This window comes from Lagenorhynchus albirostris, chromosome 10 (genome assembly GCF_949774975.1).
Source record: "Lagenorhynchus albirostris chromosome 10, mLagAlb1.1, whole genome shotgun sequence".
Taxonomy (NCBI): Eukaryota; Metazoa; Chordata; class Mammalia; order Artiodactyla; family Delphinidae; genus Lagenorhynchus; species Lagenorhynchus albirostris.
In genome coordinates, this window is record NC_083104.1 from 40518406 (window position 1) to 40541303 (window position 22898).

At 41.2% G+C, this 22898-nt stretch overlaps 1 protein-coding gene and 1 non-coding gene across 6 annotated transcripts in view; one reads left to right on the top strand and one right to left on the bottom strand.

Moving 5' to 3' along the window:
- PTPN23 (protein tyrosine phosphatase non-receptor type 23) overlaps window positions 1-22898 on the bottom strand; it is a 41839-nt gene that overhangs the window by 12777 nt on the left and 6164 nt on the right. For all 5 annotated transcript variants that reach the window (XM_060162102.1, XM_060162107.1, XM_060162101.1 and 2 more), the window contains exon 2: window positions 21088-21162. In XM_060162102.1, the coding sequence (XP_060018085.1) occupies window positions 21088-21162 (75 nt within the window). The remainder of the gene's footprint in view (window positions 1-21087; window positions 21163-22898) is intronic.
- On the top strand, window positions 9755-9859 carry LOC132528332 (U6 spliceosomal RNA). The gene has a single exon (XR_009543204.1). It is a non-coding gene; the product is annotated as a U6 spliceosomal RNA (small nuclear RNA).

Here is a 22898-nt window from a genome sequence, read left to right on the forward strand (position 1 = left end):
TCCGGTTTTCAACAACAAAAATACAAGACATATAAAGAAATAGGAAAATATGACTCATTTAAAGGGACAAAAACAAACAAACAAACTGTTCCTGAAAAAAGATGTGATGACAGCTCTACTAGATAAATAACTGTCTTAAAGATACTCAAAGAACTAAAGGAAGATGCGGAAAAAAGTCAAGAAAACGACATAGAGAACAAAATGGGAATATCAACGAGACAGAAAACTTAAAAAGAAACCAAAAAGAAATTCTGAAGCTGAAAAGTACAATAACTGAGTTGAAAAATTCACTAGGGTGATTCAAAGGCAGATTTGAGTAGGCAGATGAAACCATCAGTGAAATCAAAGCTAGGACAATTGAGGGAACTTCCCTGGTGGTCCAGTGGGTAAGACTCTGCGCTCTCAATGCCGGGGGGCCTGGGTTTGATCCCTGGTCGGGGAACTAGATTCTGCATGCAAGCCACAACTAAGAGTTCACATGCCACAACTAAGAAGCCCACATGCCGCAACGAAGAGTCCGCATGCCGCAACTAAGACCTGGCACAGCCTAAATATTTTTTTTTAAAAAAGTCTAGGACAACTGAAATTATCAAGTCTAAGGAACAGAAAGAAAAATTATTGAAGTGAACAGAGCCTAAGGGACCTGTGAGACACCATCAAACAGATCAACATACACATTGTGGAAGTCCCAGAGGAAGAGAGAGAGAAAGGGGCAGAGAGAATATGTGAAGAAATAATGGCAAAAAATTTTCCAAATTTGACTAAAGACATGAAATATAAACATCCAAGAAGCTTAATGAACTTTAAGTAAAATGAACTCAGAGACCCACACCAAGAAAAAATTATAATCAAACTGTTGAAAGACAAAGAGAACCTGGGAAGCAGCACAAGAGAAGTGACTCATCAAATACAAGGAATCCTCAATGGGATTATCAGCAGATTTCTCATCAGAAACTTTGGAGAACTGAAGGCAGTAGGTTGATATATTCCAAGTGCTAAAAGAAAAACACTGTCAACCAAAAATCCTATATCTGGCAAAACTGAGGAGAAATCCTTCAAAACTGAGGAGAAATCAAAAGACATTCCCAGCTAAACAAAAACTGAGGGAATTCACCACCACTAGATCTGCCCTACAAGAAATGCTAAAAGGAGTCCTATAGACTGAAATAAAAGGACACCTGATAGTAACTTGAAGCCATATGAAGAAGTCAAGATCCCAGTAAAGGTACGCTGTACATGGGCAATTATATAAGCTAATATTATTATAACACTGGTGTGTGACTCCACCTTTTGTTTTCTACATAAGAGGCTAACAGTTTTTAAAAATTCAATTTACACACAGTAGTCTTTAAAGAATATATCTCTAGCATATATAAACATACCAATTAATTATCCCTGCTTTGGGGGGAAGATACAATCTCCTACACTTTGAAATTATAAATAAAATTTTTATTTAAATCCTCTTTTGTTATTCAAAGAGAAACAGTTGTTTTTAACTACTTTCAAACAGAGTAGCAAGTGAGATAATTCACCTTTCTGACAATTTTTTCTTCCTCTTAAGAACAGTGTCACCTTCTTTAAAAGGCAGGTAAGTTCCTCTACTTAAACATAATAAAGGCTATATATGAAAAGACCTTGGCTAACATCATACCAAGTTAGTAAAAGACTGAAAACTTTTCCTCTCACACAAGAAACAAGACGACAAGGATGCCCACATCAACCACTTGTATTATCACAGTACTGGAAGTTCCAGCCAGAGCAATCAGGCAAGAAAAAGAAATAAAAGGTATCCAGATCATCTCAATAGATGCAGAGAAAGCTTTTGACAAAATTCAACACCCATTTATGATAAAAACCCTGCAGAAAGTAGGCATAGAGGGAACTTTCCTCAACATAATAAAGGCCATATATGACAAGCCCACAACAAACATCATCCTCAATGGTGAAAAACTGAAAGCATTTCCACTAAGATCAGGAACAAGACAAGGTTGCCCACTCTCACCACTCTTATTCAACATAGTTTTGGAAGTTTTAGCCACAGCAATCAGAGAAGAAAAGGAAATAAAAGGAATCCAAATCGGAAAAGAAGAAGTAAAGCTGTCACTGTTTGCAGATGACATGATCCTATACATAGAGAATCCTAAAGATGCTACCAGAAAACTACTAGAGCTAATCAATGAATTTGGTAAAGTGGCAGGATACAAAATTAATGCACAGAAATCTCTGGCATTCCTATATACTAATGATGAAAAATCTGAAAGTGAAATCAAGAAAACACTCCCATTTACCATTGCAACAAAAAGAATAAAATATCTAGGAATAAACCTACCTAAGGAGACAAAAGACCTGTATGCAGAAAATTATAAGACACTGATGAAGGAAATTAAAGATGATACAAATAGATGGAGAGATATACCATGTTCTTGGATTGGAAGAATCAACATTGTGAAAATGACTCTACTACCCAAAGCAATCTATAGATTCAATGCAATCCCTATCAAACTACCACTGGCATTTTTCACAGAACTAGAACAAAAAATTTTGCAATTTGTATGGAAACACAAAAGACCCCGAATAGCCAAAGCAATCTTGAGAACGAAAAAAGGAACTGGAGGAATCAGGCTCCCTGATTTCAGACTATACTACAAAGCTACAGTTATCAAGACGGTATGGTACTGGCACAAAAACAGAAAGATAGATCAATGGAACAGGATAGAAAGCCCAGAGATAAACCCATGCACATATGGACACCTTATCTTTGATAAAGGTGGCAGGAATGTACAGTGGAGAAAGGACAGCCTCTTCAATAAGTGGTGCTGGGAAAACTGGACAGGTACATGTAAAAGTATGAGATTAGATCACTCCCTAACACCATACACAAAAATAAGCTCAAAATGGATTAAAGACCTAAATATAAGGCCAGAAACTATCAAACTATTAGAGGAAAACATAGGCAGAACACTCTATGACATAAATCACAGCAAGATCCTTTCTGACCCACCTCCTAGAGTAATGGAAATGAAAACAAAAATAAACAAATGGGACCTAATGAAACTTCAAAGCTTTTGCACAGCAAAGGAAACCATAAACAAGACCAAAAGACAACCCTCAGAATGGGAGAAAATATTTGCAAATGAAGTAACCGACAAAGGATTAATCTCCAAAATTTACAAGCAGGTCATGCAGCTCAATAACAAAAAAACAAACAACCCAATCCAAAAATGGGCAGAAGACCTAAATAGACATTTCTCCAAAGAAGATATACAGACTGCCAACAAACACATCAAAGAATGTTCAACATCATTAATCATTAGAGAAATGCAAATCAAAACTACAATGAGATATCATCTCACACCAGTCAGAATGGCCATCATCAAAAAATCTAGAAACAATAAATGCTGGAGAGGGTGTGGAGAAAAGGGAACACTCTTGCACTGCTGGTGGGAATGTGAATTGCTTCAGCCACTATGGAGAACAGTATGGAGGTTCCTTAAAAAGCTACAAATAGAACTACCATATGACCCAGCAATCCCACTACTGGGCATATACCCTGAGAAAATCGAAATTCAAAAAGAGTCATGTACCAAAATGTTCATTGCAGCTCTATTTACAATAGCCCGGAGATGGAAACAACCTAAGTGCCCATCATCGGATGAATGGATAAAGAAGATGTGGCACATATATACAATGGAATATTACTCAGCCATAAAAAGAAACGAAATTGAGCTATTTGTAATGAGGTGGATAGACCTAGAGTCTGTCATACAGAGTGAAGTAAGTCAGAAAGAAAAAGACAAATACCGTATGCTAACACATATATATGGAATTTAAGAAAAAAAAAATGTCATGAAGAACCTAGGGGTAAGGCAGGAATAAAGACGCAGACCTCCTAGAGAACGGACTTGAGGTTATGGGGAGGGGGAAGGGTGAGCTGTGACAGGGCGAGAGAGAGTCATGGACATATACACACTAACAAACGTAGTAAGGTAGATAGCTAGTTGGAAGCAGCCGCATGGCACAGGGATATTGGCTTGGTGCTTTGTGACAGCCTGGAGGGGTGGGATAGGGAGGGTGGGAGGGAGGGAGACGCAAGAGGGAAGAGATATGGGAACATATGTATATGTATAACTGATTCACTTTGTTATAAAGCGGAAACTAACACACCATTGTAAAGCAATTATACCCCAATAAAGATGTTAAAAAAAAAAAAGGTATCCAAATTAGAAAGGAAAAAGCAAAATTATCTCTTTTCACAGACATGAACTCATATGTGAAAATACCCTTAGAGATTGCACCAAAAAAATCTGTTAGAATTAATCAATGAATTCAGTGAAGTTTCAGGATACAGAATCAATACACAAAAATCACAATTAAAGAAAATTTTTTTTTGAATTTCAAGTCCAATAGCATCAAAAAGAATAAATTACTTAGAAGTAAAATTAAGCAAGAAGGCCAAAGACTTGCATAGAGAAAACTACAAAACTTTGCTGAAAGAAATTAAAGACATAAATAAATGGAAAGATATCTGATACTCATGTATTAAAAGACTTAATATTAAGGTGGCAAGCCTCCCTAAAGTGATAGTTTTTGGATTTTACTTTTTTACAGATTCAGTGCAATCCACATCAAAATCCCAATGGCATTTTTTGCAGAAATAGAAAAATCCATCCTAAAAATTCATATGGAATCTCAAGGGACCACCCCCCACACCAAATAGCCAAAACAATCTTGAAAAAGAAGAACAAAACTGGAGATCCCACAATTCCTCATTTCAAAACCTATTACAAAGCTATAATAATCAAAACAGTTTGGTACTGGCAATAAAGACATATGGACTAATGGAGTAAAAGAGAGTGCCCAGAAATAAACCCTCAAATATGTGGTGTTATGGACTGAATAATGCCCCCCCTCACCAATTCATACTAAAGTCCTAACTCCCAGTATCTCCGAATGTGACTGTATTTTAGGAGATAGAGCCTTAAAGAGGTAATTACAGTGAAATGAGGTCCTAGAGGTGGGCCCTAATCCAATATGACTGTTGGCCTTCTACAGATATACATAGAGGGACAACCATGTGAAGATACAGGGAGAAGATGGTCATCCACAAGTCAAAGAAAGAATCCTTAGAAGAAGTCAGCTTTGCCAACACCTTGATCTCAGACTACTAGCCTCTACAACTGTGAGAAAATAAATTTCCGTTGTTTAAGTCAGCAGTCTGGGGTACTTGGTTATGGCAGCCAGAGCAAACTAATACACATAGTGAAATGATTTTTTTTTTTGAAATGATTTTTGACAGGGGTGCCAAGACCATTCAATGGGGGACAGTCTTTTCAATTTATGGTGCTGGGAAAACTAAATACCTACATGCAGAAGAGTGAAGCTGGAAACTTTCTTTACACCATTTACAAAAATAAACTCAAAATGGAGCAAAGACCTAAATATAAGAGCTGAAACTATAAAACTCTTAAAAGAAATAAAAGGGAAAATCTTCGTGGCATTGAATTTGGCAATGATTTCTTGGATGTGACTTGAAGAGCACAAGCAACAACAAAAAAATTGTAAACTGGACTACATCAAAATTTAAAACTTCTGAGCATCAAAAGGACACAACCAACAAAGTAAAAAGGCAACCCATGGAATGGAAGAAAATATTTGCAAATCATATATCTGATAAGTGGTTAATATCCAGAATATATGAAGAACTCCTACAACTTAACAACAGAAACTCGATTCAAAAATGGATAAAAAGGGACTTCCCTGGTAGCGCAGTGGTTAAGAATCTGCCTGCCAATGCAGGGAACACAGGTTCGATCCCTGGTCTGGGAAGATCCCACATGCCGCAGAGCAACCAAGCCCATGCACCACAACTACAGAGCCTGTGCTCTAGAGCCCGAGAGCCACAACTACTGAGCCCACGTGCCACAACTACTGAAGCCCACGTGCCTGGAGCCCATGTTCTGCAACAAGAGAAGCCACTGCAATGAGAAGCCCGTGCACCACAACTAGAGAAAGTCCACGCACAGCAACGAAAACCCAACACAGCCAAAACAAAAATGGATAAAGGGGATCAGAATCAAGATGGTGGAGTAGTAGAACATGGAACGTATCTCTTCCCACAAATACATCAAGAATACGTTTACAGATGGAACAATTCTCACACAACACCTACTGAACACTGGCAGAAGACCTCAAACACCTGAAAGGACAAGAAAGATGGCCACGTAACTGGGTACGGCAAAAGGAAAAAAAAATAAAGAGGAAGCAGATGGGTCCTGCACCCCTAGGAGGGAGCTGAAGGAGAGGTTCCCACACCCTGGGAAGTCCCCTCACCAGAGGAAAGATCAGCAGGGACAGAAAAGAAGCTTCCAAGGCTCAGAGACAGCAACAACCAGTTAGTGGCAGGCAGGACAGCCAGAGATTACACAAATGGGCCGTGCCACTGCCCTGTGCATCCCAGCCTTAGAAGCACCTTTGCTGGTATGGGCAGGGGCTGGGTGCTGGAACGTGGGGTTTAGAGGACAGACCAGGGGAGAGGACTGCTGTTGGCTGCATGGAGACAGCCTAAAGGGGCTGGAGTGTGGGGCACAGCGACCAGGAGTGTTCATGGAAGAAGCCCAGGCTGCCACAGAAGCGAAGTGCCATTGTTAAGTGGCGCAGGGAGAGATGGGGCCACCATTGCAGCCTCTTTCCCCACCCACCAGCTCCTACCTCCATAGGCTCTGGCCGCTGCCCCAGCTCCCTTCTGCCTGGGCAGGCCAATGCACTCCAGCTGCCACCTCAGTTCCCTCCCACCTGGGCAGGCTCACAAGTTCCAGCCACTGCTTCAGCAGCCCTGGGCGCAGACACCAGTGGGTTGCCCACACACAGAGGTGGGGCTGAAATCACAGCTGAGCCCCAGGGGCCGTGTGACTTAGGAAGCAGAGATGAAATCTCTCCCTGTGGCTGAACGAACCGCAGATTTACACCTCCGCTGCCAGCTTTGTATATTCAGTGCCTGCAGAACATCTGAACAGAAAACTGGTGCTCCCATGGCTGGGACAGGTCTGGCCTTGGCAGCTGTGGGCATTGTGGGCATGTACACCAGGCGGCTGGGCTGAGCCAGGGTCTGAGCTGCCTCCATAGCACCCACAGAAGGTCCAGGTGCACGAGTACTGCAGTCTTGGGACCTGACTTCTGTGGATCTGCGCTGGTGGCATTGTGAAAACAAAGCCTGAGAGGTACCAGGGAGGACTGCCAGCATACCTACGGTTGAGATGGGGCCGAGGGCAGTGCCAATAACAGTGTACTCTGAGAGTCTGCACAATAGGTGAAAGGTGACACAATGGAGCACACTCACAGGTGAACAGCTCAGGAGGAGGAGGAGTATTCAATGGCTCCTCTCCCAGTGGGAGCACCCCAATCCAACCTACCTTGCACCACATACCAGAAATGTAACTCAGAAACCGATCTGGGGGCTGCTACTCCAACAACTGGGGAGCACACCCTGCCCCGGACAAGGCAGTGAAAACCATAGAGCAAAGAGGAGGCCCTGCTCAATATCCAGTGCTGGCTCTGGTCAGCACATCAGTCACACCTCCTATCAAGGGGATGACAGCCAGCATACAGTGAGGAAAGAGGTGGCAGGCATCCATACTAAAAACAGCCCTCACATCCAAAAATATTAAGCCCACACAGGCTACACAGGAATGTTTTCACATAAAAATAGCCCTCCAAGACCACAGTAGATAATTGTTTCTCCTCAACTCGTTCAGCAAGAGAAATATAAGTAAAATGAAGAAGCAGAGGAACCACTCCCAATTAAAAGATCAAGAGAATACCCCTGAAGAACAAACAATGAAGCAGACCTCTTCAGTCTAACAGACACCAAGTTCAAAAAGGAGATAATGAGGGACTTCTCTGGTGGCGCAGTGCTTAAGAATCTGCCTGCCAATGCAGGGGACACAGGGAAAATTCCACATGCTGCAGAGCAGCTAAGCCCGTGCACCACAACTACTGAGCCTGCACTCTAGAGCCCGTGAGCCACAACTACTGAGCCCATGCACCACAACTACTGAAGCTCATGCAGCTAGAGCCCATGCTCCGCAACAAGAGAAGCCACTGCAATGAGAAGCCCGCACACCACAACAAAGAGTAGCCCCCACTCGCCACAACTAGAGAAAGCCCGCACAGCAACGAAGACCCAATGCAGCCAGAACTAAACAAAAATAAAAAAGGAGGGCTTCCCTGGTGGTACAGTGGTTGAGAGTCTGCCTGCCGATGCAGGGGACATGGGTTCGTGCCCTGGTCCAGGAAGATCCCACATGCCGTGGAGCGGCTGGACCTGTGAGCCATGGCCATTAAGCCTGCGCATCCGGAGCCTGTGCTCCGCAACGGGAGAGGCCACAACAGTGAGAGGCCCGCGTACCGCAAAAAAATAAAAAAGGAGATAATGAAAATACTGAAGGAATTGAGAAAAGCTATCGACAGAAATGCAGACTACTGTAAAAAGGAACTAGAAATTACAAGGAGGAGCCAAGAAAAATTAGTGAATTCATTTGAAGAGATGAAAGCTGGACCAAAGGCTATGAACAGAGGAATGAATAATGCAGAACAAATAAGTGATCTAGAAGACAGAATAATGGAAATCACCCAATTAGAACAGCAGACAGAAACCCAAATGACAAAAAATGAAAGCAATATGAGACCTATGGGATAACATAAAGTGGGCCAATCTATGCATAATAGGGATCCCAGAAGGAGAAGAAAGAGAAAAAGGTAATGAAACTGTGTTTGAAGAAATTATGGCTGAAAACTTCCCAAACCTAAAGAAGGAAACATATCCAGATACAGGAAGCACAGAGGGCTCTGAACAAGATAAACCTAAACAGACCTACACCAAGACATATTAAAAAAAGTTAAAAATAAAGAGAAGGTTCTAAAGGCAACAAGAGAAAAACAAAGAATTAATTACAAGGGAACAACCATAAGGTTATCAGCTGATTTCTCTACAGAAATGCTGCAGGCTAGAAGGGAGTGGCAAGATATATTCAAAGTCCCCAAATGGAAAAATCTGCAACCTAGGATACTCTACCCAGCAAGATTATCATTTAGAACAGAAAGAGAGATAAAGAATTTCTCAGATAGCAAAAAGTAAAAGAATACAGCAATACTAAACCTATCCTAAAGGAAATATTGAAAGGTCTTCTCTAAGTAGAAAAGTAGAGGGAATTCCCTGGCAGTCCAGTGGTTAGGACTCTGTGCTGCCACTGCAGGGGGCCTATGTTTGATCCAGGGTCAGGAAAGTAAGATCCCACAGGCCGCATGGCACAGCCAAAAAATAAATAAATACGAAAAGCAGTAAGAATCTACAGGAAAGAGAAAATCATAATTGGCAAGTAAATCATTTAAACAAGAAAGTACACACACAGATTTTTAAAATAGTAAAAAAATTTTTGTGAAAGCAATGATAACCACAATGAATGGCAAAAGGATAAACATGAAGATGCAAAAGAGGACATCAAAATCATTAAATGTGGGAGAGGAGAGTAAGAAAATGTAGATTTTTTTTTCTATAAGGTGTTTGAGCCTATCTGACTACCAGTCTAAAGCAAGTAGATATAGGAAGGAGTTAACATACTTGAAAAACAGGGCAACCACATACAACAGATTCACAAAAAAACAAAAAGAAGAGAAGCTAAGCGTAATACAAAAGAAAATCATCAAACCACAAAAGAAAAAAGAAAGGGACAAAGAAGAAATATAAAATCAACGGGAGTGCTCACTTCGGCAGCCATATACTAAAATTGGAACAATACAGAGAAGATTAGCATGGCCCCTGCACAAGGATGACACGCAAATTCATGAAGCGTTCTATATGTTTTTTTGATACAGCCACTATGGAGAACAGTATGGAGGTTCCTTAAAAAACGAAAACTAGAACTACCATACGACCCAGCAATCCCACTACTGGGCATATATCCTGAGAAAACCATAATTCAAAGAGTCATGTACCACAATGTTCACTGCAGCTTTATTTACAATAGCCAGGACATGGAAGCAACCTAAGTGTCCATCAACAGATGAATGGATGAAGAAGATGTGGCACATATATACAATGGAATATTACTCAGCCGTAAAAAGAAACGAAATTGAGTTATTTGTAGTGAGGTGGATGGACCTAGAGTCTGTCATACAGAGTGAAGTAAATCAGAAAGAGAAAAACAAATACCACATGCTAACATATATATGTGGAATTTAAAAAAAAAGTTATGAAGAACCTAGGGGCAGGACAGGAATAAAGACGCAGACGTAGAGAATGGACTTGAGGGCACGGGGAGGAGGAAGGGTAAGTTGGGACAAAGTCAGAGAGTGGCATGGACTTATATATACCACCAAATGTAAAATAGATAGCTAGTGGGAAGCAGCCGCATAGCACAGGGAGATCAGCTCGGTGCTCTGTGACCACCTAGAGGGGTGGGATAAGGAGGGTGGGAGGGAGAGCAAAGGGGGAGGAGATATGAGGATATATGTATATGTATAGCTGATTCACTTTGTTATAAAGCAGAAACTAACACACCATTGTAAAGCAATTACACTCCAATAAAAATGTAAAAAAATATATAATAGAAATAAAAAAAAATCAATGGGAAAACAAGGTTTAAAATGGCAATAAATACATACTTATCAATAATTACCTTAAATGTCAATGGACTAAAGGCTCCAATCAAAAGAAACAGAGTGGCAGACTGGATTAAAAAAATAAGAGCCTACAATATGCTGCCTACAAGAGACCCACTTTGGGGCAAAGGACACACATAGATTAAAAGTGAGGGGATGGAAAAAGACATTTCATGCAAACGGAAATGACAAGAAAGCAGGGGTCACCATACACATATCAGACAAAATAGACTTTAAAACAAAGGCTATAAAGAAAGATAAAGAAGGACACTGTACAATGATAAAAAGATCAACACAAGGAGAGGATATTACACTTGTCAACATATATGCACCCAACACAGGAACACCCAAATAAATAAAACAAATACTAACAGACATAAAGGGAGAAACTAACAAGAATACATTAACAGTAGGAGACTTTAATACCCCACTCACATCAATGGACAGATCTTTGAGACAGAAAATCAATAAGGCAACAAAGATCCTAAATAATACAATAGAAAAGTTAAACTTAATTGATATCTTCAGGACATTACATCCAAAAAAACCCAGAATACACATTCTTTTCAAGTGCACATGGAACATTCTGTAGGACTGACCATATACTAGGGCACAAAACAAGCCTCAACAAATTTAATAGTATAGAAATTATTTCAAGCCTCTATTCTGACCACAACAGCATGAAACTAGAAATCAACCACAGAGAAAGAAACAAGAAAAAACCAATTACATGGAGACTAAACAACATACTACTAAAAAAACCAAAGGGTCAACAAGAAAAATCAAAGAAATTAAAAAATACCTTGAGGCAGGGCTTCCCTGGTGGCTCATTGGTTGAGAGTCTGCCTGCCAATGCAGGGGACACAGGTTCATGCCCCGATCCGGGAAGATCCCACATGCCGCAGAGCGGCTGGGCCCGTGAGCCATGGCCGCTGACCCTGCGCGTCCGGAGCCTGTGCTCCGCAATGCAAGAGGCCACAACAGTGAGAGGCCTGCGTACCACAAACAAAAAAAAACCAAAAACCTTGAGGCAAATGACAATGAAAACACAACCATAAATATCTCTGGGATGCAGTTCTTAGATGCAGTTCTTAGAGGGAAGTTCATTGCAATACAGGCCTTCCTTAAGAAACAGGAAAAATCTCAAATAAACAACCTAGCCCACCATCTAGAAGAATTAGAAAAAGAAGTACAAACAAAACTGAAAGTCAGCAGAAGGAAGGAGATAATAAAGATCAGAGAGGAAATAAATAAAACAGAGATAAAAGAACAAGACAAAAAAAATCAATAAAACCAAGAGCTGGTTTTTTGAAAGGGTAAACAAGATTGACAAACCTCTAGCCAGGCTCACCAAGAAGAAAAGAGAGAAGACACAAACAAAATAAGAAATGAAAGAGGAGAAATCACAACAGATACTGCAGAAATACAAAAAGCCGTAAGAGAATACTATGAATAATTATAGGCCAACGAATTTGACAACCTCAAAGAAATGGACAACTTTCTAGAAACATACAGCCCATCAAAACTGAATGAATGGGCTTCCCTGGTGGCGCAGTGGTTGACAATTTGCCTGCCAATGCAGGGGACATGGGTTCGAGCACTGGTCTGGGAAGATCCCACATGCTGCGGAGCAACTAGGCCCGTGAGCCACATCTACCGATCCTGTGCGTCTGGAGCCTGTGCTCCACAACACGAGAGGCCGCAACAGTGAGAGGCCCGTGCACTGCAATGAAGAGTGGCCCCCGCTCGCTGCAACTAGAGAAAGTCCATGCACGGAAACGAAGACCCAACACACACCCTGATACCAAAACCAAAGACACTACCAAAAAAGAAAATTACAGGTCAATATCTTTGATGAATATAGACACAAAAATTCTCAAACCAAATCCAAGAATACATAAAACAGGTCATACACCACAATCAAGTTGGATTCATCCCAGGGTCACAAAGATGGTTCAACATACACAAGTCAATCAATGTGATACACCACATTAACAAAAGAAAGGACAGAAACCAGGACTTTCCTGGTGGCCCAGTGGTTAAGACTCCATGCTTCCACTGCAGGGGGCATGGGTACAATCCCTGGTCAGGGAACTAAGATCCCATGTGCCACATGGCATGGCCAAAAAAAACAAAACGGGGGGGTGAGGGGCAGAAATGACAGAAGCTACATGATCATCTCAAAAGATACAGAAAAAGAATTTTATAAAATTCAACATCCATTCATGATAAAAACCCTTACAAAAGTGGGTATAGAGGGACTATAACTCGACATAATAAAAGCTATTTATGAACTTCCCTGGTGGTGCAGTGATTAAGAATCCGCCTGCCAAAGCAGGGAACATGGGTTTGAACCCTGGTCCTGGAAGATCCCACATGCCACAGAGCAACTAAGCCCGTGCGCCACAACTACTGAGCCTTGCTCTAGAGCCTGCAAGCCACAACTACTGAGACCATGTGCCACAACTACTGAAGCCTGAGGGCCCAGAGCCCGTGCTCCGCAACAAGAGAAGCCACCACAATGAGAAGCCTGCTTGCCGCAACTAGAGAAAGCCAGCGTGCAGCAATGAAGACCCAACGCAGCCAAAAATTTAAAAAAATAAGTTTTTAAAAAAAAACCACCTCATGGTAACTGCAAACTGAAAATCTATAATAGATACACACACACAAAAAAAGAAGAAGGAATCCAAATAAAACACTACAGTCAGTCATCAAATCACAAGAGAACAAAAGGGTAGAAAAAAGACTTACAAAAACAAATAAAAGGGGCTTCCCTGCTGGCACAGTGGTTAAGAATCCACCTGCCAATGCAGGGGACACGGGTTCGAGCCCTGGCCTGGGAAGATCCCACATGCCGTGGAGTAACTAAGCCCGTGCGCCACAACTACTGGGCCTGAGCTCTAGAGCCTGCAAGCCACAACTACTGAGCCCATGTGCCACAACTACTGAAGCCTGCGCGCTTAGAGCCCGTGCTCCGCAACGAGAGAAGCCACGACAATGAGAAGCCCATGCACAGCAGTGAAGAGTAGCCCCCGCTCACCACAACTAGATAAAACCCACGCACAACAACGAAAACCCAACACAGCCAAAAATTAATTAATTAAAAAAACAACAACAAATCCAAAACAATTAACAAAATGGCAATAAGAACATAATATCGATAATTACCTTAAACATAAACAGATTAAATGCTCCAACCAAAAGACACAGACTGCTTGAATGGATACAAAAACAAGACCCATTTATATGCTGTCTACAAGAGACCCACTTCAGATCTAGGGACACATACAGGCTGAAAATGATGATACAGAAAAAGGTATTCCATGCAAATGGAAATCAAAAGAAAGCTGGAGTAGCAATACAGTAAGTCCCCTACAAACCTTCAAGTTGCAAACTTTCAAAGACGTGAACATGCATTCTCATGTCTAATCATGTAAGTCAGTTCATGTGTCTGGCGTACACTGTCACATGCGTGCATCTTCTACCGGTGGCTGTGTTTTTGTGTACTTTACTGTACAGTACTGTATAGAGTACAGTAGTACAGTATCTTTATTTCCAGCCCAGGATGTCCGGAAGCAAGCATAAATGCAGCGGTGGTGTAGCTGGTACAGTACTAGCTTTTTTTTTGTGTACTTTACTGTATTTTTGTGTACTTTACTGTACAGTACTGTATAGAGTACAGTAGTACAGTATCTTTATTTCCAGCCCAGGATGTCCGGAAGCAAGCATAAATGCAGCGGTGGTGTAGCTGGTACAGTACTACCCAAACATCACTGCAACATTTTTTTCAAGACGGTAGATGGAATTGAAGGAATCAGAACCTGCACCGTCAACTTCAGGCGTGAGTGAAACTGCAGCTTGCCCTCCATCTCCTATTGCTGATAATCCATCAGCCCTACCATCTCCCACCTCCTCTCCCTCCTCCAGTCAGTAACTCTTCTTGCCTGTTCACTCGATACCAGCCCCTATATGCAGTTGTTGTACTGTATTACTGTACTTTTCAAGGTACTATATTGTAAGATTAAAAATGTTTTCTTTATTTTTTGTGGGTTTTTTTAATGTATTATTTGTGTGAAAAGTATTATAAACCTAACACAGTACAGTACTATACAGCTGACTGTGTTAGCTGGGTACCTAGGCTAACTCTGTTAGACTTACAAACAAAACGGGACTTACGAACACACTCTTGGAACAGAACTCGTTCGTATGTAGGGGACTTACTATACTCATACCAGATAAAACAAACTTTAAAATAAAGAGTGTTATAAGAGACAAAGAAGGACACTACATAATGATCAAGGGATCAATCCAAAAAGAAGATATAACAATTGTAAATATATATGCACCCAACACAGGAGCACATCAATATATAAGGCAAATACTAACAGCCATAAAAGGAGAAAGCAACAGTAACACAGTAATGGTGGGGGACTTTAACACCCCACTTTCATCAAGGGACAGATCATCCAGACAGAAAGTCAATAAGGAAACACAGTCCTTAAGACACATCAGACCAGATGAACTTAATTGATATTTATAGTGCATTCCATCCAAAAGCAGCAGAATACAGATTCTTTTCAAGTGCACATGGAACATTCTCCGAGACTGATCACATGCTGGGCCACAAAGCAAGCCTTAGTAAAGTTAAGAAAATTAAATCATATCAAGCATCTTCTCTGGCCACAAGACTGAGATTAGAAATCAACTACAAGGGGAAAATGATAAAAAACACGAACACATGGAGGCAAATAATATGGTACTAAACCATCAATGGATCACTGAATAAATCAAAGAGGAAATCAAAAAATACCTAGAGAAAAATGAAAATGAAAGCACAATGATCCAAAACCTATGGGACACAGCAAAAGCAATTCTAAAAGGGAAGTTTACAGCAATACAATCTTACCTCAGGAAACAAGAAAAATCTCAAACAACCTATCCTTACACCTAAAGCAACTAGAGAAAGAAGAACAAACAAAACGAGAAGTTAGTAGAAGGAACGAAATCATAAAGACCACAGCAGAAATAAATGAAATAGAGATGGAGAGAACAATAGAAAAGATCAAAGAAACTAAAAGCTGGTTCTTTGAAAAGATAAACAAAATTGATAAACCTTTAGCCAGTTTCATCAAGGAAAACAGGGACAGGGCTCAAATCAGTAAAATTAGAAATGAAAACTAAGTTACAACTGACAGCACAGAAATATTGGGTTGGCCAAAAAATTTGTTCGGTTTTAAGTAAAAATAAAAGACACACTTTTCATTTTCACCAAGAACTGTATTCAACAATGTATTCGGTAACCAAACGAACTTTTTGGCCAACCCAATACAAAGAATCACAAGCGACTACTACATGCAGCTATATGCCAATAAAATGGAAACATAGAAGAAATGGACAAATTCTTAGAAAGGTACAATCTTCTAAGACTGAACCAGGAAGAATGAGAAAATATGAACAGACCAATCACAAGTACTGAAATTGAAACTGTGATTTAAAAACTCCCAACAAACAAAAGTCCAGGACCAGATGGCTTCACAGGCAAATTCTATCAAACATCTAGAGAAAAGAGTTAATACCTGTCCTTCTAAAACTATTCCAAAAAATTGCAGAGGAAGGAACACTCCCAAACTCATTCTATAAGGCCACCATCCAGAAAGTGTCCAGAAAGTAGACATACAGGGAACACACCTCAACATAATAAAGGCCATATATGACAAATCTATACCTAACATCAAACTCAATGGTGAAAAGCTGAAAACATTTCCTCTAAGATCAGGAACAAGACATGGATGCCCACTCTTGCCATTTTTATTCAACATAGTTATGGAAGTCCTAGCCACAGTGATCAGAGAAGAAGAAGAAATAAAAGGAATCCAAATTGGAAAAGAAGAAGTAAAACTGTCAACTGTTTGTAGATAACATGATACTATACACAGAAAATCCTAAAGATGTCACCAGAAAACTACTAGAGGTCATCAATGAATTCGTAAAATTGCAGGATACAAAACTAATACACAGAAATCTGTTGCATTTCTATACAGTAAAAACAAAAGATCAGAAAGATTAATCAAGGAAACGATCCCATTTACCATCACAACAAAAAGAACAAAATACCTAGGAATAAACCTACCTAAGGAGGCAAAAGACCTGTACTCAGAAAACAATAAGATATTGATGAAAGAAATTAAATATGACACAAACAGATGGAGAGATATACCATGTTCTTGGACTGGAAAAATCAATACTGTGAAAATGACTATACTACCCAAAACAATCTACAGATTTAATGCAATCCCTATCAAATTACCAATGGCATTTTTCACAGAATTAGGAAAAAAAAATTTTTTTTAATTTTTTTTTTTGATGTGGACCATTTTTAAAGTCTTTATTGAATTTGTTACAATATTGCTTCTGTTTTATGTCTTTGGTTTTTTTGGCCATGAGGCATGTGGGATCCTAGCTCCCCAACTGGGGATCAAACCCACACCCCCTGCATTGGAAGGCGACGTCTTAACCACTGGACCGCGAGGGAAGTCCCTAGAACAAAAAATTTTACAATTTGTATGGAAACACAAAAGACCCCAAATACCCAAAGCAATCTTGAGAAAGAAAAACAGAGCTGGAGGAATCAGGCTCCCTGACTTCAGACTATACTACAAAGCTACAGTAATCAAAACAGTATGGTACTGACACAAAAACAGAAATACAGATCAATGGAACAGGATAGAAAGCCCAGTGATAAACCCACACACCTATGGTCACCTAATCTATGACAAGGGAGGCAAAAATATACAATGGAGAAAAGACAGTCTCTTCAATAAATGTGTGGGAACTGCTGGGAAAACTGGACAGCTACGTGCAAAAGAATAAAATTAGAACGCTCCCTAACACCATACACAAAAATAAACTCAAAATGTATTAAAGGGGCTTCCCTGGTGGTGCAGTGGTTAAGAATCCGCCTGCCAATGCAGGGGACATGGGTTCAAGCCCTGGTCTGGGAAGATCCCACATGCCATGGAGCAACTAAGCCCGTGCACCACAAGTACTGAGGCTGCGCTCTAGAGCTCACGAGCCACAACTACTGAAGCCCACGTGCCTACAGCCTGTGCTCCGCCACAAGAGAAGCCACCACAATGAGAAGCCCGCGCACCACAACAAAGAGTAGCCCCTGCTCGCCGCAACTAGAGAAAGCCCGCGCGCAGCAACAAAGACCTGATGCAGCCAAAAATTAATTAATTAATTTTTAAAAATGTATTAAAGACCCGAATGTAAGGCCGGACACTATAAAATTCTTAGAGGAAAACATAGGCAGAACACTCTATGACATAAATCACAGCAAGATCTTTTTCTATCCATCTCCTGGAGTAATGGAAATAAAAACAAACAAACAAATGCAACCTGATTAAACTTAAAAACTTTTGCACAGCAAAGGAAACCATAAATAAAACAAAAAGACAACCCTCAGAATGGGAGAAAATATTTGCAAATGAAGCAACTGACAAGGAATTAATCTCCAAAATATACAAACAGCTCATGCAGCTCAATATCAAAAAAACAAATAACCTAATCAAAAATGGGCAGAATATCTAAATAGACATTTCTCCAAAGACGACATAGAGATGGCCAAAAAGCACATGAAAAGATGCTCAACATCACTATCAAAGAAATGCAAATCAGAACTACAATGAGGTTATCACCTCACACTGGTGAGAATGGCCATCATCAAAAAATCTACAAACAATAAATGCTGGAGAGGGTATGGAGAAAAGGGAACCCTTCTACACTGTTGGTGGGAATGTAAATTGGTACAGCCACTATTGAGAACAGTACGGAGGTTCCTTAAAAAACTAAAAATAGAGCTACCATATGATCCAGCAATCCCACTCCTGGGCATATATCCAGAGAGAACAATTGTTTGAAAGGATACATGCACCCCAATGCTCACTGCAGCACTATTTAAAATAGCCAAGACATGGAAGCAACCAAAATGTCCATCGACAAATGAATGGCTAAAGAAGATGTGGGGTGTGTGTGTGTGTGTGTGTGTGTGTGTGTGTGTGTATAAATAAACACACACACACACATATATAATGGAATATTACTCAGCCATATAAAATTATGCTATTTGCAGCAACATGGATGGACCTAGAGATGATCATACCAACTGAAATCAGACAGAGGAAGACAAATATCATGTTATCACTTATAGGTAGATATGAAAAACTGATACAAATGAACTAATTTACAAAACAGAAACAGACTCACAGACTTAGAAAACAAACTTAGGATTACCGAAGAGGAAAGGTGGGGGAGGAGGAATATATTAGGAGGTTGGGATTAACCTGTATACACTAATATATATAAAATAGATAATCAGCAAGGACCTACTGTATAGCACAGGGAGCTCTACTCAACACTCTGTAATAACCTACATGGGAAAAGAATCCGAAAAAGAATAGATATATGTATATGTATTACTGGATCAGGTTGCTGTACACCTAAAACAAACACAACGTGGTAAATCAACTATACTCCAACATAAAATAAAAATTTAAAAAAAAAAGAAAAGAAAAAAAGAAATGCCTACTCTATTCCCCTCAGGCCTCGGTGACCTTGGCTGGTGTCACATCCCTAAAGCCTGAGCAGGCTTGGGTCCCGAGGCTGGACTGTTATGGGGCTGAGGGAGCTGGGGAGGATGTGCCAGCAAATGAGCCCCCCCTCCACCCCTGCAGACATATAGTGCCTGGTCCCTCTGCACGAAACCACAATCTCCAGATCCAGGTGGGCCCTCCTACAGTTAAACCAAGTCTAGTGTACCCAAAGAATGTTGGACCCTCTGGGCTGAAACAGCTTTGAAAAGTCAGCTGGCCTCCAAGTCTCCTGGTGGGGGGATTCCCACCTCCAGCCTCCTTCCTTAGAGTTACCCCACCTACGTACACCACCCCACCTACATACAACACCACAGCGGTTTGGCAGGGGTTGGGATTTGTCTTGGGGGTGAAAGGTAAGGGGGAAGAAGTAATGGAACAGAAGCCTGAAAGGTTCGAAAGGATACATGCACCCCAATATTCACTGCAGTGCTGTTTACAATAGCCAAGACATAGAAGAAACCTAAATGTCCACCGACAGATGAATGGATACAGAAGATGTGGGACAGGACTTTCCCTGATGGCACAGTGGTTAAAAATCTGCCTGCCAATGCAGGGGACACAAGTTCAATCCCTCGTCCAGGAAGATCCCACATGCTGTGGAGCAACTAGGCCCATGCGTCACAACTTCTGAGACTGCGCTCTAGAGCCCACGAGCCACAACTACTGAGCCCACGCACTGCAACTACTGAAGTCTGTGCACTCTAGGGCCTGTGTACCGCAACTACTGAGCCTGTGTGCCACAACTACTGAAGCCCGCACGCCTACAGCCCACACTCCACAACAAGAGAAGCCACCACAATGAGAGGCCCGTGCACCGCAACAAAGAGTAGTTCCTGTACGCTGCAACTAGAGAAAGCCCATGCACAGCAACAAAGACCCAATACAGCCAAAAATAAATAATTTTTTTAAAAAAATTGCTACATATATACAATGGAATATTACTCAGCCATTAAAAAGAATGAAATAATGTCATGTGCAGCAACATGATGAACCAGGAGATTACCACACTAAGTGAAGTAAGTCAGACAGAGACAAATATCATATGATATCACTTCTATGTGGAATCTTAAAAAAAAGATACAAATGAACTTATCTACAAAACAGAAAAAAACTCACAGACTTATAAAACAAACTTATGGTTACCAAAAGGGAAAGGTGGTGGGGGAAGGATAAACTGGGAGTTTGGGACTGACATATACACACTACTATATTTAAAACAGATAATCAACAAGGACCTACTGTATAGCACAGGGAACTCTACTCAATATTGTGTAATAACCTAAATGGGAAGAGAATTTGAAAAAGAACAGATATCTGTATAATTGAATTACTTTACTGTACACCTGAAACTAACACAATATTGTAAATCAACTATACTCCAATATAAAATAAAACTTAAAGAAAAATTATTAGATAAACGAAGAAAAAAAATACCACTGTTGTATGCTCACTGATACAGAAACATATCCACAGTATGTTAAGTGAAAAAGGCAGGCTACATAGGCAGTATAGGTGGTACATGGTCCTACTGTGGTTTTATATAGTATATATAAATAACATTAATATATATATATATATATATATACACAAAAAAATTGTGAAAAGGGTTTTTTCTTTTGCTTTTTGATTTTAGTATTTTCAAATTTTTCTATCATTAATTTTGCTGCTTTTACAGAGGAAAAAATACTGAATTAAAATAAGAAGACAGTTCTAGGTGGTTTCTTTACTTCCCTATCAAACCAATTCTGTCCACACCTGCATAAAAACACTATCCTCCTACCTGTCTGAGCAACTCCAGCTTCTTCAGTTCCTCATTGTAGGCTTCTGGATTCTCTCCATAATTCTTCTGGACAAACTAGGGAGAGAGAGAGAAGATTGTAAACCAGGGATAGAGCATACTGCCCTGCTCCTGCTCCTGCCCTCCGAGTCCTCGGCAATCACCAGTCAGGGCTCAGGATGGAGTCCAGACCCACAACCACGAGCTCATCTCCTGGGCTGCAAGAAACTCAACCTCAGTAATGGGACAGCACCAAGATGCTGACTGCGGGAGCCTCCTCCATTGAACAAAATGGAAAAGAAGACTGGACAACCTGAATGGAACACCCTGGCTGGCCCTCATCATGCTGCAGCCCTCTCTCTATGAAGCCCAGGACTCTGCCAGCTCAGGAAGCTGGGGAACTCAGCTGTCTGAAATGGGATCCTACTGAGCATCCCAAAATGGGCCACAAATTCAAGCCTCCCTCAAGTACTGGTCCCTGGTGTGTCCTGGGGTCACAGTCATAATCCTGACCCAACAGCAAATGTAGTAGGAAGAAGAACCAAAGAAGAGTGGGAGCGCAAAGCCTTCTTCACCAGCCCGCCTTCCTGCGGAAAGGGCACCACAGAAGTAAGTGATCTCATTGGTGAGGAAAGGCCTGTGGATGTGTGATGGGAATGACCCAGACAGGGGGAGGGGAGAGGAGGGGGCCCATATCAGAGAAGGGACTGGCATGCCTGCCCACAACAGCACTCACCACCTCTTGGACAGTGAGCACACTCACCAGCCTGGAGGCACGGCCTGGACCAAAGGGCCCCTTGTTCACCTAAGATCAACAGACTAAGGCAGCTGGAACTACTCCTGTTGCAGGAGGTCCTGTGGGACAGAGGCCGAAGGGATTGGAGGGATATCTGAGAGTCCTAGAAACAAGGCTTCACCTGACATCGCTGAGAACATCTGTCCCTGTAGTCACACAATGGTAAAGGGGAGAGAGATGCTGCCTCCACTGCCAGCAAACTGTCCCTAGAGGAAACCTTCTACCTGTCTCATTCCTCCTCCAAGATCAGCAGCAAACACTTACTGAGCTCCTACCCACAGGCCAAACACTGTGCCAAGTGCCTAATAAGTCACTCAATCCTAACAACAACCCAAAGAAGCAGACATCATCATCGTCACCATTTTACAGATGAGGAAATGAGGAAACTGAGGCACAGAAGTTAAGGCATTTGCCGAGGTCACACAGCACCAATAACTGATGGGGCAGTGACTGAAATCCAGGCATTTGGGCTCCAGAGCACATATTCTTAACCACACATTAGACCAATCCATTTCTATTTTTTAAACATGGTTCTCATAAAACAAAAAATGGAAGCAAAAATGAATCGCCAGCCACACAATAAGTCAGTGGAGCAGACAGGCTATTGTTTAAATTCTGATAAAATCCTCCATGGCTTGATCACTCCCCCTACTGAACAGAGGAAAGAGGCGGCTGAAGGTTCTAGAGTAAAGGACAGAGACCATCTCTCAGTCATTCTCTCTATAGCTCACACCTCTGCACAGCTCAGAACAAGGTCTGGTCAGGATTTGAAGGTCACAGCAGAGTCTGAGAAGGAAGGCCCAGCAGCAGGTAGAGCCTGGGCCTTGGCACCCCAGATCAAGAGTAAGATACTAGAAGGCACTGACAGGACCCCAGCACAGCTACACAACTAACAGCTGGTGGGGGTTAGGAGGATCAGGGAACCTCCAGAGCCCAGCCTGGCTTTGGAGTAGCTGGGAATCCTTTTCTGAGGGAACAATGAGACCTATGAACAGTTTTATGCTGAAAGCATGTCCAG